The sequence below is a fragment of the Synchiropus splendidus genome, chromosome 1 (assembly GCF_027744825.2).
Source record: "Synchiropus splendidus isolate RoL2022-P1 chromosome 1, RoL_Sspl_1.0, whole genome shotgun sequence".
Classification (NCBI taxonomy): domain Eukaryota; kingdom Metazoa; phylum Chordata; class Actinopteri; order Syngnathiformes; family Callionymidae; genus Synchiropus; species Synchiropus splendidus.
The window spans coordinates 52519430-52535057 of NC_071334.1; the positions used below are offsets into that span (position 1 = coordinate 52519430).

At 42.6% G+C, this 15628-nt stretch overlaps 1 protein-coding gene across 2 annotated transcripts; it reads right to left on the minus strand.

Moving 5' to 3' along the window:
- Positions 1 to 5069: 5069 nt before the first annotated feature.
- LOC128764160 (protein SON) lies at positions 5070 to 15476 on the minus strand. 2 transcript variants are annotated; one of them, XM_053873681.1, is made up of 20 exons: positions 15348 to 15476; positions 14782 to 14988; positions 14669 to 14697; positions 14401 to 14582; positions 14156 to 14325; positions 13649 to 13788; positions 12704 to 12887; positions 12429 to 12616; positions 11628 to 11780; positions 11377 to 11546; positions 10004 to 10138; positions 9047 to 9133; positions 8617 to 8808; positions 7757 to 7867; positions 7579 to 7695; positions 7359 to 7506; positions 7226 to 7294; positions 7020 to 7135; positions 6498 to 6599; positions 5070 to 6420 (listed from the first exon to the last, which is right to left on the minus strand). In XM_053873681.1, the coding sequence occupies exons 1-20, from the start codon at positions 15428 to 15430 to the stop codon at positions 6343 to 6345; spliced, it is 2661 nt and encodes an 886-aa protein (XP_053729656.1). In that variant the 5' UTR covers positions 15431 to 15476; the 3' UTR covers positions 5070 to 6342. The 2 variants fall into 2 exon arrangements, with proteins under 2 accessions (XP_053729656.1, XP_053729647.1); XM_053873672.1 differs by having other exon boundaries at positions 5272 to 6420; positions 12704 to 12893.
- Positions 15477 to 15628: the final 152 nt, after the last annotated feature.

Sequence of the window (15628 nt, forward strand, 5' to 3'; positions counted from 1 at the left end):
CAACTGGCACTTATTAGTTATTACAAAATTATTATTGATAATAGCATTCTGAATAACAAGGTCATTCCCAGCAAAAACAACTTTCCAACCTTGTCATTCCTATGTCATGTAGCAAAAAGCAAAACTCACAACATGAACGGGTCAGAAGAGGCTAAAGTAGCTTCATGCATTGTTTCAAATTAGCCTTCACTGTGCAGTAATTTCACATAAAAGTGGGCGTAATTTATTTCATGTCCATCAGCTATTTTTTGGACAATAATAGGTGATACATTTATTTTAGAATAATGTGTGCAAAACTCGGGATACTTAAGCCACGAGATACGAAAATGAGACTCGCACCAAAAAAGCCCCACCGCGGGGAAATGGGATGGAGCAACCGTGCTTTTGGTCAAATTGTAGGTGAGATGATCCTTCGAAGCGGTTCCATTTCAAAATAAAGCACGGTTTTTAAAACTTTGAATCATGCTAAACTTTAGGTCACATTCAAGGTCAATTTGCACAGCGAGTGCTGACCGAAGTGCTCTACATACGACAATGAAATAAGTATGATTACAAATACAGAAGACACAAAATAGGCATTTTCATAAACCTCGGATAAAATAATATAAAAGAACACAAAATAATAAAAAAACAAAACAAAAACAAAAACATAAAAACGGTGAAAAGGATGCTCAGGTTGTATCAAACAATACATCAGCCTTACAGGTTTCACAGGCAAAAGAACTAAAGAAATACTGTAGCAGCTGTGCCCACGCTCTGACCCATTGTTTGCCAACCTTTTTTAAGCCGTCACACACTTCGCTCATTGAAAAAATCCTGAGGGCCATTTCCACCAGAGGAACCTTGGCCGGATTGCAATTGTGCTTAGTCAAAAATCCTGCAGAAAATCGCTTTTAAATTGAGAATGAAATGACACGCTGCGATTTTGGCTGTATTTACACAAACAAATTGCAGAAGATGTATTTGCTTAAAAATATCTCCAGAGAGGGCCAGGAAATATGGCAAAATATATCCTGGTTTGGTTCCGCATTTAGCTTTTAGTCTACCTTTAAACAATGAAGCTAACTTTGCTCGTCTACAATATGAGTGTCAATGAAGTTCTGAAGTGAGACGTCACATTAGCCGTTTGCTCTGCTAGCTCTGTTGCGCTCTGTTTCACTCTGTGGTGCAAACAGTCTTTGCCATCGTGGCTCCAACTAGAATCACTCCATGGTTCTGTGGTGAAGGTGTGTGGTCATGTTAGAGGCACATTGGCAAAACAGTTGGAAGTGACGCATTTGACCGTGAGTGTGTGGGAAGAGGAGCGCCGCATAACATCCTCCGCTCGCCCGCTGAGACTGACAGACGAATCATCGCAGCTGCATAGATCTATAGTGTATAGACAGAATGTGAGCGAATGTGATCTGCTCACTTTGGTAGATCCTCAACAGGTTCTAATGGTGTAATGTCATGATATCGCCCTGACACGCCCTCACTGCACACAGCTGAAGGTGCTGCTCTAACCAACAAATGAATGTGAGCTTTTAAAGGAGCCACAGAAGCCCAGGTGTGTCTTGTCTTCTTGATGACATCCTCCAAGAGGGAGAACAGGGCAGCAACGGGGAGGAGCTAGTGGTGGGGAGGGGTCATAGTAAGACTGGGAAATGTGATGGCTGGCTTTGCTTGAGTTGCCTTTGGCGGAGCATATTGGATTGTTCTCAAGGTGGCGTATCATATTCCTAGTGTTCTCATATCTGCAAGCTTAAGCCTGATCATAGTAGGTGATCGGTTTATGAAACCTCGTCCACCCACAACTACTTTCTACATGCTGAGCACGTGTCGTAGAAGCAGGGCCAGCACAGTCGGTCGCTCATTGGTCAGCCACTTCCTCCTGACAGGCCTGTCTGCTTAAACTGAGATTTGACTTCAGAAGCACCAAAACACGTCCTTCACAAAAGAAATTGGAATGCAATTGGAAATTGGACATGGACATGGAGTGGCAGCTGTTCTCATTTGATTTCTGTTCAAATATTGTTATAAACATTGGCAAGGTAACACAAAAAATCCCCAAAATATGACCATCTGGTGTTGTACAATTCTCAAAATGGATCATCAACAGCAGGTTTTTTCCGACATGGAGGCAGAGACGCAGCTGAAAATATGACCTACTTCCAGAGGTTACAGAGCAAATAAACAGACGAGACGGTGCTTGTTATGACCGTACTGCGATTCACACATCGACAGCTTGTATTACAGGCTTTAGCACTTTGAAATGACCTTGAATATATTTTGAGGCCAGGTGTGACCCACTCCTGTGAATGTTTGGACAGACATGTCAGTCTAGCACGATGGCCTTATTTTCTTCCTGTTTGATTTCACTCTTTATCTCACCCTCTTGCTCCATGCTCAGCTCAGACATAACACTCTCAGCCCAGAGCACACTTGTATTCCGTTACAGTTACTTCAAAGCCTGCATGGTAATTAATCCTATTACGAGTGTTATGAGATTTAAAAAAAAAGAGTGTTTTCAGCAAGGTTACACCCAAACCTGCACTATCAGCAGCTTGGTAGAATAAGACATTTTGGAGCCCAACTGCGTTGGAATGAAATGGTTTGAGCTCAGTTACATAAAGAAGGAAATGTTTAACTACTGTCCCATTTGGAGGCGGTGAAATACGGAGGACCAAATGCAACAAATTCAACTAAATAATGCAACGTGTCATTAATTAAATATAATATGCATTAATTATTTAAACGTGTCATTCAATAATTAAAATGAAATTTAACTGTACCATGACATCATTAAAATGCAATATATATATCTATATATATATCTATATCTATATATATATATATATATATTTCATACAAGGTAGCTTATGGAAAGTGACATAAGAATAATGAATAGATGCCTAAAGCTATGACTCAATAAATGTTTCATAAAATGAAATCATCATACATTTTATTAATGTATCATTAATGAATTAATGAAATGCAGGAGAATTCAGCCGATATTAAGCCCATCTGATGGGAATCCTCTCAAGAGGCAGTGCCCAATGGTTCACGCTTCTAGTTGTCAGCTTTCAGATTGTGTGCCGCCCAGAAACATAACTTAAATGTGATTTGTTTGGAACGTTGCTTGTACATTGTTGCAATGTACATGTCTCATTTGTGTTTTTGTTTACATTGTTTATTTGAAGATGTCTTGTGTTCTTGTTCTGTCATCATGTTGAGGTTTCTCAGCGAAATGACCAGCAGCTTACTGAAGAAAGAGAATAACAGAAAAGAAAACTGTCTGATCATTGGCTTGGTAACAGTTTGGAGGCTAGAACATCCCTTTGAAGGCAGTAAGGGGAACACAACTTGACACTTTCTCTCAGATCTGTGGAGTGTTGATGAACATTCAGTGTTCAGTTAAAAAAAAAAAGGAGGAGCACGTACAGGGAGAAAGTGGAGAAAGTACAATGAAGTACAAGCGAGAAAACTATGCACATGAACTCTTAAACACTTTCATTTGGAGACCTGATAATATTCAGTCAGAAGGAAAACAAAAAACACTTTATGGCAACATATCAAAACAAAGGGTCCATTCTTTCCTCTGGAACAAACTGAATATGAGCGGTTTTGTTGCAATGAAACAAGCCGGTCCGGCATCAGCAGATTTCCATTGACATCTTGTTGCAGTCCATCAGCTGGGTCTGTGCTGGACTGGTGCCTTACTACCTTACTACGGCTCTGTCTTGCCGTCTGCTGAGATGATTCCAGCATCTTGAATTGTCTGTGTCCGGTGTCAGAGAGTGTCGTGGGTTCATGCAAACACACAAGCAAAATCTATCTGCTGGTTATTGGTTATGCTTTGCTGTATAATCGTCGCCCCTCTGGTCTGCTCCGCTACGGTTATACAGAGACAACCCCGATTACCAATCGTCCTCAGATGTGTCTAATCCTGCTCCACTGCAACTACCGTGACCAGTTGCCTGGCAACCACGCACACTTCCTCAGTCTGAATCATGAATGTTTTGGGTGTTTTTGCCTCTGATTTGATGGCTTACCTCACTTCAGTCCATTATAATTAATATATCTATATATGTCTCTCTGTATCTCTCTCTCTCTCTCTCTCTCTATATATATATATATATATATATATATAAAAATATATATATATATCCTTTTTATATAATTAAAAAGGATGAAGATTTCAATCTCTGTTGATGAAATTATTGGCGTGTTTATGACAGAGATGTTTTATCCACCGAGCTTCAATGCTTTCTCCCTCTCACCTCTGACAGATAAACGCACAGCACTCGCACGGCACGTCATTATGGATTGAAGTGGGCTGATTCCTGCTCAGCCATTATCCTCTTACACAACCCACTACAGTAGTTTTGTGTGAGTCAGTGAATCCCCATGTGTGTGTGTTATTGAGCGAGCCTGCAGTGTTCCTATCAAAGCGGTCGACGGTCGTGATGGCGGTGCGGTAATTTTGAGTAAGAACTTCAGTGAGAGCAAAGTCTGACCTCATGACTCTGACGGTGTTTTACGTATTATTGTTGATCATCTTTTACATTGTTTATTTTGTCCAAATTGTAGCGGCAGGTGGTTGGCCGGGCGTCGCACATCGAACTGACGACGCAGACGTCTGTCCGACTCTTCTTTTGCACTTGACTGAAGTCAAGCTGCCACAGACTAACAAGCCTCGGTGAAAACAGGCCACTTCAAAACTCCACCTCATCATCTCAGGCCTGCAGCTTAACTGGTGGTCCGTTACCTAGCAACGACCAAAGCAGACATCCTCCAAGTTGCATGAGCATCATCTTCGGCCATCGTCTTCATCATGTCTCCTCCTCCGAAAGACACTCAGTATATTCATTTCATGGCTTGATGTTTGGGTTATATTTACATTTATTACCTCCCTGAATCTTGCCACTTTAAACATGAGAATGTAAACAGTCTCAATACCGTCTTTCACATTGCTTTTGTTCGGATACATTTTCATCGTGACGGGTCGATGAGGTTTCGTGTCACAATATTGAAGAATTGATGAGGTTTCATGAAACACTCCTTATTTTCAGAGGCCACCCGATGGCACCCGCTGCTCGAAAATCTTTGGATTGAAACAACCATTTCAATGAAACCTCACATTGTCTAAACCAAGAGCGCCATCTGGTGACCACTGTTTATAAAGACACTGTTTCATGATAGCTCATCTGAGCTTATCACATCATACCAGATGTGTTTCGGACAGTTGGTTCAGAGAATGTTGAATGGATCCTTGACACAGCTCCACAATCGCCTCTGTTAAAATGACAACTTCAGATTTTAAAAGATTCCCTTCCTCACGAAGAACACTACCACTGCCTGGATGACCAATGATATTCCTCTCAAATTCTTGTCTCATTGCTCAATAATAAACCAATGGTGTAACAAAAAAGGCACCACAAGATCAAACATAAGGTGGTTATGACATGAAAATTTAAATTATTATTTATACCTAATAGTCTTAAACCAGCCACTACTGTCCTCCATTATTCCTTATTATATGGACTTTGACTCCCTCTACTGGATGACTTTGTGTGCTAAAGCCGTTTGTTTCACAGCAACTGATCTGAGTGGATTCTGGACCTAAACAGACATCTGATCTGATGAAGAAGCCTGGAGAAGGCTGGGAGCACTGTGAGATTCCTCAACACCATCCATCCCAAGAGACCCCAGAATGTGAGGACCCGTTGACCGTTTGGGGGACACGCTGCTTTGCTGCACTGGGGGGCGCCACAGGGCGCAGTCCTGGCTTGTCTCCTCTTCACCCTCTCTGCGGCAGACTTGGTCCATCACCAGTGTGGAGAGCGTTTGTGCTGGCATGCAGGGGGTCCATGTTGTTGACAGTTTTGTTGGCATCCACAGCCTCCGTTTCTCACACAGCCATCACAGTGACATCACCTACTCTGAGGTGCTTTTCATCAAATGGCTCTTGTGGACGTCACATGAAATATATTCTTTATTTACGTCATACGTGTCCTCTTATATCATAAATATTTCGTTCAAGCCAACTAAATAACCACGAGCGAGACAAATAAAAAAAGCTTTTTTCACAATCGGCTGCGCTAAACATTAAAAACATTACGGTAAATGAGACAATGGTCAGGTCGCACAGGTGAACCAGTCAGTCTTATGTAAGACTATTCAACTGTACTGTAAAGAAGACACAATCAGGCCAAACAAAGCAAACGCTTTTCCCCTAAGAATTTTGAAATCTTTGCGAGTACAAAAAGAGCCAAAAGGGCTTTGATACAAAGACACTTTCAAACCTCAGTGTACAAGTCAGCATTTTCAAGTTAAAAAAAAAGAAAAAGAAAAGAAATAAAGTCACGTAGAAAAAAGGGGACCTGTGGATGCAGCAGTGAACACTGGGCCCGTGTAGAGTCCTGGCCCATCAGACGGAACCTAAAAGGTGACACCATCTTCAGTTTACACGGGTTAATGGGACTCAACATCCTTAACAAAGGCCTCTCAGACGGTACCTCTCCAAGCGCTTGTAGCGCCACGGTGGCGGCCATGGCCTTTGCGTGCTTCTTGTTGGGACTAGCAGTTTGGGGCTGGTAGTCCACACCATTCACCGTAACCTGGAGAAGGAGGAAGAGGATGAGGACCAAGAAGAAGAAGGAGCTACTCATTACTCAGTCTTATGTAAGACAAATAACAACTGTGATTTAAGGAGGGTTTCTGTCTGTTTATTTTGCATTTTGAAGCTCAACTTAGAACATTTGTAAGATCCAACTCAATTTACAATCACACACAGACATGTTGACAGATGAGGTTAGACAAGAAGGCCCTTGGACGATGATGTTTGCAGATGACATTGTGACAGAAGGTGGAGAGGAAGGCCAAAGAGGAGATTGATGGAGGTGGTGAAGGAGGACATGAGGTTTGTAGGTTTGAGAGAAGAGGAAGCAGAGGACAGGGTGAGATGGAGGAAGGTGATACGCTGTGGTGACGCCTGAAGGGAGAAGCTGAGACAGAAAGAAGAAGAAGCTCACACACACCTTGAACATGAAGTTCTTGCGGTGGTCCGGGCCACTGTGATGAACCATGACAAAATCTGGCTGCATTATCCGCCTCTTGCTGCACATCTCGATTAGAGCAGACACTGGATGTTTTCCTAAGTGACACAAACATAAACCGAATCATAATCTAAGCATGTGATGTTGCTTCTCGTTTTTCCTCTGCTGTGGTCAGTAGGGCATATTACCCATTAGATCCTTAGTTACCACCAGACCCCCAGTCTGTCTCTGGGGTTTCTCTCCTTCAGCAACAAGTCCTAGAAGACACAAGTTCAATCTTTAGCCTGGATTTATCGGGTCGGAACAATAGACCTGTCACACCTTTGCGATCAACTTTGAAGTCAATGATGATGGGCTCAGTCGTTCCCTCCCGGTTCCTGCCGAGGCCCTCCCCAGTTCTCCAGCCCATCTTTCTCATCAGGAATTCTCCGACCCCCCCAGATACTGGTGCGGCCCTCAGGAACTGGTCCTAGACAGAAACACTGCTGAGTGAGTTTGCCCATGAGCTCTTTCTTACCCGGTCGGTATCAGTTTCTCCTACTTTTTTCAGCCAAGCTTGTGGACCTCCGTTGTTCAGCTCCTCTGAAGAGAGAACTTGGGCTCCAGTAGAACCAGTGAAAAGACCAGGAATGGTGTTGGACTGTGCCCAAGCGTCCACCTGCAACAGGCTTTTATAGGTGATCCAATTTTCACCCGAGGAGTAATGCTTTAAAATCTACCTGCTCTTGAGCATGACTCAACATGCACATGGCATTCACGTCGTACGGGTTTTCGGCCAATCGTCGCTGAGCTTCGATCCTCTCAGTCATTGCCTGGGAAATGTCGATCGGCTGCACATGGAGGACTAAGTCATTTGGTGCCGAGTTATCATTGACCATATCACATGATTTAAATGGATTCTACAAGCCAGCATGTCGCCAGTAGCTGTACTGAGCTAGCACATAGCCAGTAGCTGGACTAAGATAGCATGTAGCCAGTAGCTGAACTAAGCTAGCATGTAGCCAGTAGCTGGACTAAGCTAGCATGTAGCCGATAGCTGGAGTAAACTAGCATGTAGCCAGTAGCTGGACTGAGCTAGCACATAGCCAGTAGCTGGACTAAGCTAGCATGTAGCCAGTAGCTGGACTGAGCTAGCACATAGCCAGTAGCTGGACTAAGCTAGCATGTAGCCAGTAGCTGGACTGAGCTAGCACATAGCCAGTAGCTGGACTAAGCTAGCATGTAGCCAGTAACTGGACTAAGCTAGCATGTAGCCAGTAGCTGGACTGAGCGTGCATGTAGCCAGTAGCTGGACTGAGCTAGCACATAGCCAGTAACTGGACTAAGCTAGCATGTAGCCAGTAACTGGACTAAGCTAGCATGTAGCCAGTAACTGGACTAAGCTAGCATGTAGCCAGTAGCTGGACTAAGCTAGCATGTAGCCAGTAGCTGGACTGAGCGTGCATGTAGCTGGACTATGAGCGGACTAATGTGCGGCTGCGCCAGCTTCAGCTACACAGCAGAAGTAGATGAGCTGCTAAGACGGACAAAGTGTACGGTGAACACATAACAAACCTCAGACCTCAGCGGACATTCTGACCTGTGATAGTGGTTCAGGAAAAACACTGTCATTAGCAAGCACAGACGCCGACTGCCCCACTGCTGTTGTTTTACTGGTCGATGAGCCATGTGTGGCACTGGGGGACTTTTTCGCCGACGCAGCCGCTGGAGTCTCAGCTTTTGCTTTTTCAACTGGAAACCATTCACCAAAGGCTCCTGCAGTCTCACCCTCCTGGACAGAATCAAGGATGATTCAAAATGATGAATTTGAAATGTGATGGGAAAACCATGAAAATTTTGTTAAACTCTGCTAAGGCGAATGAGATATAAATGGGATGGGTCCGGCCCTCTCAGGAAAGTTTAGCATATTTTTACAGTCTTCATTTTTCTGCATCAAATCATACGCTGTAAAAATGATTAAAATCCACTTCAAGAGAGCTGCTCATTTAGGAGAGCAGATCTGTACAGACTTTTTTCCGATGTTGAGATCCAGAAGACACAGGAAACTCCTTTGCCATGCCAGCATCACTCCGCCCTCCAGGATGAATGGTTGTGTTCTGAAAGGTCAAAGGAATTTTAGCTTATCACAAAAGTCACCTCAAATATACATGATTCAGGCTGTGGGGGAAAAAAAAGAATCATAAATGGGTTGTGCCATATACAATCTAACAAACCAGAGCTGGCTCAGAGTGGCCAGCGAGCATGAGCATTTCTGGATGCATTTGAGATTCATTCATTGAGGCGGGTGCAACTGCGATTGGTGCGCAATGTATTATGGGAAGTGACAGTTTGGCTCCTGGTGAGCCAGGTGTCTGCAGTCGAAAATGGGCATGCACCTCGGATTCTTTTTCTTTTTTAACATTTTGCTTATGTGTCAAAAATGCAGCGTCATTCTGAAAATGATAAACCACTTCTGTAGTGCTTTTTAATTTGACAATTTGGAAAGAATTTGGTCGGTATTTGCTGCAGTGGTATGTGAAAATTAAATCTCCAAATGTCTTTTACAAGTTTAACTTTAATTACATCACAAAATAAGTTGTGAAGAAGAAAATAAAATAAAATGCAGTTTGGATGACCGAATTTTCATTTTATGTTTGAGTCAAAAGATGCAGCTTGGGCAAAATCAGTTGACTCAGTGTTAAATAAACTAAGGATAGTAAGTTCAAACAGGTCATTTCAGTGCACCCATATCCCACATAACGTGCACAAAAATGGCATAGTTGGGTGAGTAGGATTCGTGTTTCGTGGCCAGAGAGCTGTCCATGATGAGCTGGTGCTAAGGGCTGAAATGGACAGGATGGTTGCCTCTTGAAAAGTCATGTCTGACTCCCAACCCAAAAGGTGCTAAACACACTACTTTTCATATGACGTAATGGAGAATTATGTAAGTGGTGCATGTGACCAGTGAGTGAGTGTGCAGTCCTTACATTGATGTTGAAGCTGATAGCCTTATGCTCTCGGAGTGCAGAAGCCCCAAACGGTTTTCCATTTTCCTCTTCATCAGACACATGGGGCAAGGTAACAGGCAGCTCTCCTTTGCTATCCACAATCATCTGGCATTTCTATGTGTACATTAAAAAGAAAGAGTAAAAGGCCATTATCAGCATTGTGCACATCTCTGGATAACATACTGCATATACTAGGGCTGGGCGAAATGGACAAAAAATGATACATTTTCAATCTATTCCATGTGTTGTAGACACTACAGTCTCTCTTGAAACTGTTCCATGATGAAACCTATGAGTAGTGTTTGTCTCCATCATCATTATTTGATTATGTTTAAATATAATATCCATTTATCCATACAATAGCTAAGTGTAGAGATGAGAAATCCAATGTTTCATGTCTCTGGTAGAACCCACTCGTGTCTGAGAGACTGCTCTGACAGTTTTATTTAGGGGTTAAATTGAGCCATCTGTCTGCTGTATCTCATGTCTCTTAACAGTTGACTTTAACTATGGACCAGTCTGGACACATTTCCTAGAGACGCTACTGAAGAAATATTAGAAATAATGAGAATAAATGATCATTTAGTCATATACTATTCTCCAAGTCATTATACAAACTGTTACTTTCTCACCTAAAATGGTGGTTTTCCCTTGCCTTATTGAAGATTTCACAAGTACTTTGACCGTTTTAGAATTTGTTGATGGTCCCTAAATGATGCCTGGTCGTAGCATTGGCGCTGCCTGTGTGAGTGTGTCTGCGATCAGTGAACCCTAATCGGGGACACAGAAGAGGACGCCGCCGCCACAATATCCAACTATTTTCACCACGGTGTTTCCCTGAGGCACCAGCGCAGCAGGAGACCTTCACGTGTTAATATGAACAAAGGCAGACAACCGCGTCAGAGAACCTATGAGGAACGCTCCATTTAATAAAACAAACACAGATCCAGAGGCTCAGAGTCGACCAGTGTCATTATCAAAGGTTCCCTGTATTAAAAATGAGTTTAAAACTATGATCGTGAACCAAAGTCCACCACACTCTCCACAACTCTCATACGCCGGTGTTGGCTGTCAAACGCTGCGGAGCTGGAGAGTGTGGCTCCGTCTCGCTCTCGTCATGTTCATGTGTGCAATGCAGCGAGTGAGCCGCGTGTTCATCAAATGTATCATTGTGTTGAATTCTCATCATGGCGATAGATTTTGACTGTATATCGTCATTGTTAAGTTATTGCCCAGCCCTAAAACATACATGTATATTGTAAATCAGGAGAAGAGAGTGATTTGGACTTGATCTCTCAAAACGATGATCAGGAAGCTAATGGAAAAACATTACCGACTCATAATAATCTGACCTCAGTGAATTCCTTGATGCTGATGCTGTTGAACTGTTTGGCTACTTTCCTCTTCACCTCCTCCAGAGCTGCTGTGTTTGCTTGACTGACGGGGGGTTTGTTGGTAATTGTTGGTAGTGGGAGGAGTGATGATAAGCTGCTCATGTTGGCAAGGGCTGCAGTCATGGAAGCTGAAAGTAGATCATTTTCTTATGGAATGTTTCACATGCTTGCCCTTGTGTAATCATCATTAAAGGAAAACGGTCTCATACCAGCAGTCATACTGGCCATGGCTGCACTCACAGCCATATTGGGAAATGACAAGGGCATGGCTGATGTATGCAGGCTGACAGGGACAGGCATTCCAGCTTTTACACACATGATGGCAGCATTAGCTTTTGCTATTTCTAGCAACTGCTCCTTATCTGTGGGAAGAAAAAAAATTGTAAATAGGTAAACCAGATTTCCCGACATTTTTCTGAGAAATATGAACACATAGAACATGAACGTAAGATAAACAGTGACGGATTTGGTCGTTTCCACCTCCCTGAAAAAGGCTGCTCATCTAGCACTGTGAAACTAATAACTATTTCTAGGGCATTTGGCTTCGGGTTCCGAATGTCACGCTCAGACCGGCTAAGCGTTAGCTGCGCTAACATCCTGCTCCTGCTGAGGAACCAGCGGTCTCACTTTCATGAGCCTGGAAAACTCTCCATGCTCCGCCCAGTGCTGCTGCTTTAAATGGTGTGTTTAATTTGACGGTGCTTCCCTGCACAGCATTTTCCTGTGCATGTGCTGCAGGATGCAAACTTTACATGACAGACTGAAAGAAGCTCCACAGCAGACAGGCTGCTGCAGAGTGAGCAGCAGGGAGGGAGGGAGGGAGGAAGGCAGGGAGGGAGTGAGGGAGGAAGGCAGGGAGGGAGGAGCGGACGCATCACAACCGGTGGGGCTTCATCAGAGCACCGGCTGTCACACGTGATCAGTTGTTGTGATCTGCATTCACCAGTCACGCTGATATCAGCTCATCACGATCAAAGCATTTCGAATTAAAAGACGTATGTATAGCATACCTAGATCACTGACGCGATGAGCGTTGCTGGCAGAGCTGCTGTGTTTTCGTGAAGGCGACCTATCTTTGCGTAGAATAAGCACTGGTGAATGACTCGGTTCTCTTTTCCAGCGGTCCCTTTTGTAGTATGCTTCTCTCCGCACTCGCATGGAACCAGAAGATGAACGGGACTCTCGTGACCTCCTGCCCCTAGACATGTATCAACAAAAATCAATTTCATTGTTGTTCTAAAGCATTCCTGAAAAGATACTTCTAAATAACTAATGGTGATTCTACCCAGAGTGCGACCGTCCTTTCCGAGAGCGGCTCCTTGATCTGGATTTAATTCTGCTGCTCTTTAAAGGAGACCTTGATCTTTTGTGCCTTATCACTTCATCCTTGGTTCTGTGTGGAGACCTGGACGATTTCCTCTTTCTCACTTTGTCTGGTGACTTTGTACTCACAGATGTGGTCTCTGAAACTGAAACTGACACAATGAAAGTGGATGAACATATTAATGCAGAAAGAAATTAAATTGTGAGGAAACAACACCTGAGATCAAAGTAAGGATGTTCATGTTTGCACAAAATACAACACAAATAAGGTACATCACTACTGACTACATTTTAAGTGCCATTTTTTAAAATCATCTCTGTAAATCTCTGTATTGACCTCCAGGATTCAGCTGACTTTTTTCTTGATTGCTGCAGCCAAAAAGTGCCTGATTTTGCTGCATTTGTTTTTAGAGAAATTTCAGTTCTTGTACAACATAATGGCAAATAATGACCTTTACAAATTATCCTGTAAAAAATTGTGTAAGTTTTCAAAAAAAAAAAATGAAGTTCATAAAATAAATGTACATTCTGAATTTTTAAAATGATGGTGTGCATATAAGGGTATACATAATAAGGGTGCACTTTTTTGTAACAGAGCTCCTGACAAGAGCATTTGGATGAGAGGTAAAGGTGGGGAATGTTGTTGTTGTTGTTATGTAAAGTGTGTTCGATGGACGGGGTTTGTGCATATTTTCTTACAAAAATATCCAAATCCTAGAGTTTTATGCCAACAGACATGGAGCGCTGTGTTCAATGGCCGGCCAATATAATTTTAAAAGACTAAATCGCTAGATTACTTCCACTTCAATTAAAAAAAACGGTCGGTAAAAGACAATATGTGATGTCTGATAAATTCTTAACCTATAATGACATGGCAGCCAAATCAACGGATGAAATATTTTCCAACCTGGGTACGTCGCTGTGCCCTGCTGTTGCATCCCAGTTGATGTGTCAACTGCAGAGGTGTTTCCTTCAGGTTGACTGCTGACCTCAGAGGAATTGTTCTTCAGAGTACTACAGGTAGATCGATCTGAGGATTCATTTTTCCTGGTGCGAAGACAAAGGAATACATGTTTTTTAAACGACAAGCTGCAGCACTTACTATTTAAAATGAACTTTCAAAATAGAGTTATTAAACGTCACATGCTATATACTGTAGAAAAAAGATAATGGAGCCAGATCCAAAAATCTTAGCCAAGGTAAAAAATGATATAAGTAAAATGTTGCAATTTTGGCCATAGGATTTCTCAAGTTGAGATCAGTTGTGTTGAGTCGTGTTTACGTTTTTGATCATTGATTTAATAAAACTGTCAGAAATTGTCACTGTAAAATGTACACTGCTGATGTGTCGATTTTCAAGTTAAATATTACCAGAAATGAATAACCATTAGAGAGGTTGAGATGTTGATAATACCGTGACGAATGTGACCGAGGTGTCTGGCACGAGTGCTTGGACACAGAGTGAGAGGTCTTTCTCCCTTCTCCAGTTGTGGAATGGGAGCGAGAGTGGGAATGTGACCGGGCTCCAGGGCAACACGGGTCATGGCCGTCAACATCTTCAGCTTTCCCTAGTGAGAAACTGTCCTATAGGCAGCAGGAAAAAAAACAGTAGGCTATGAAAATAATGAAACACCAAATGAGTAATAAATGAAATGAAACCTGTTTGGGGATGATGTCAGGAAGTTCCTCTAACCGCCTCTTTGGTGACGACGGTTCACTATGTTTCCTTTTCTCTTGCTTGACCAAACACTCTGTATCAGAATCTGAGGCACGTCTTTTTGAGCCATCTTTCCGATGCTTCTTCTTTTTCTTTTTCTTTTTGCTGCTGCTGCTGTCTTTACCTGGGACATAACATACAGAGTCTGTAATCATCACAAGCACAATGAAATGAATAAAATACCAAAAAAAAAAAAAAAAAAAACATTACCATCATCCTTGTCCGCTGCAGGTGGCCTTCTAACAAGAGGGAGAGAAAAAAAATCACAGTCACACAGAGTAAATGTCACTTTAGACACAACAAAAAGTGTGCGTACAACTTACCGCTTTGAGTCAGGTTCTTTACTACATTCAGAGCTGCTCTCTCTTCGGTCATGATCTTTACTCCTCTTCTTCTTCTTCTTGCTTTTGTGTTTTTTTAACTTTTTATGTTTTGTCGGTGACTCTCGCCTCTTAGAGACGTCTTTTTCGCTTCTTGTGGGTTTCTGCGTTGTTGACTTTTCTTGCCTGGCAGCACCAGTTCCATCAGAACTACAGGGGACACATATCAAACAACACCGAGCAATTACAATCTACAGCAGCATGTTCAACCAGTTACATTTGACGCGGTGGGCAGAGAACTAGTTTCACCCGGTCATTTTTGAGCCACAGTGGTAAATGTGGCCAGATGAACTTAGAAATATACAGGTTGGTCAAATGGGAAAGTATTTAATTACAGTGACAGAACAAGCAAACAAAAGTAGGAAAATGCGAACCGGTTGTGTGGTTCCAATGCGGAATGCAGCATGTTTGACAACAAACCACCTTGAGATCGGATCGGAAATCATTGCTACCGCGACATGCATCAAATGTGAGGCATTGCGTGAAAAGGGGAATATGATTTCACTTACTCTTTGACATCCTTCTGGTCTGCAATTTCTCGAATTTTATTCAAGATAAAATCTTGGAATATTTCCTCCAAATTGGCTGCCATCTTTAGAGGTGCATACTTCAGTGTTCGGGTAGGAACAACATAGAGAACGAGGTTCCGCACAGGAACCAGGCTGGGAAAGCTGCAGTATTGGTTCTGCGCATTTGACGTCACTACGAATACTCTACAAGGACATTACACATCTCGAGTTTCCGAGGCTGTACAAGCGTTTTTTTAAGGACAACTTCATTGACAAGTCTT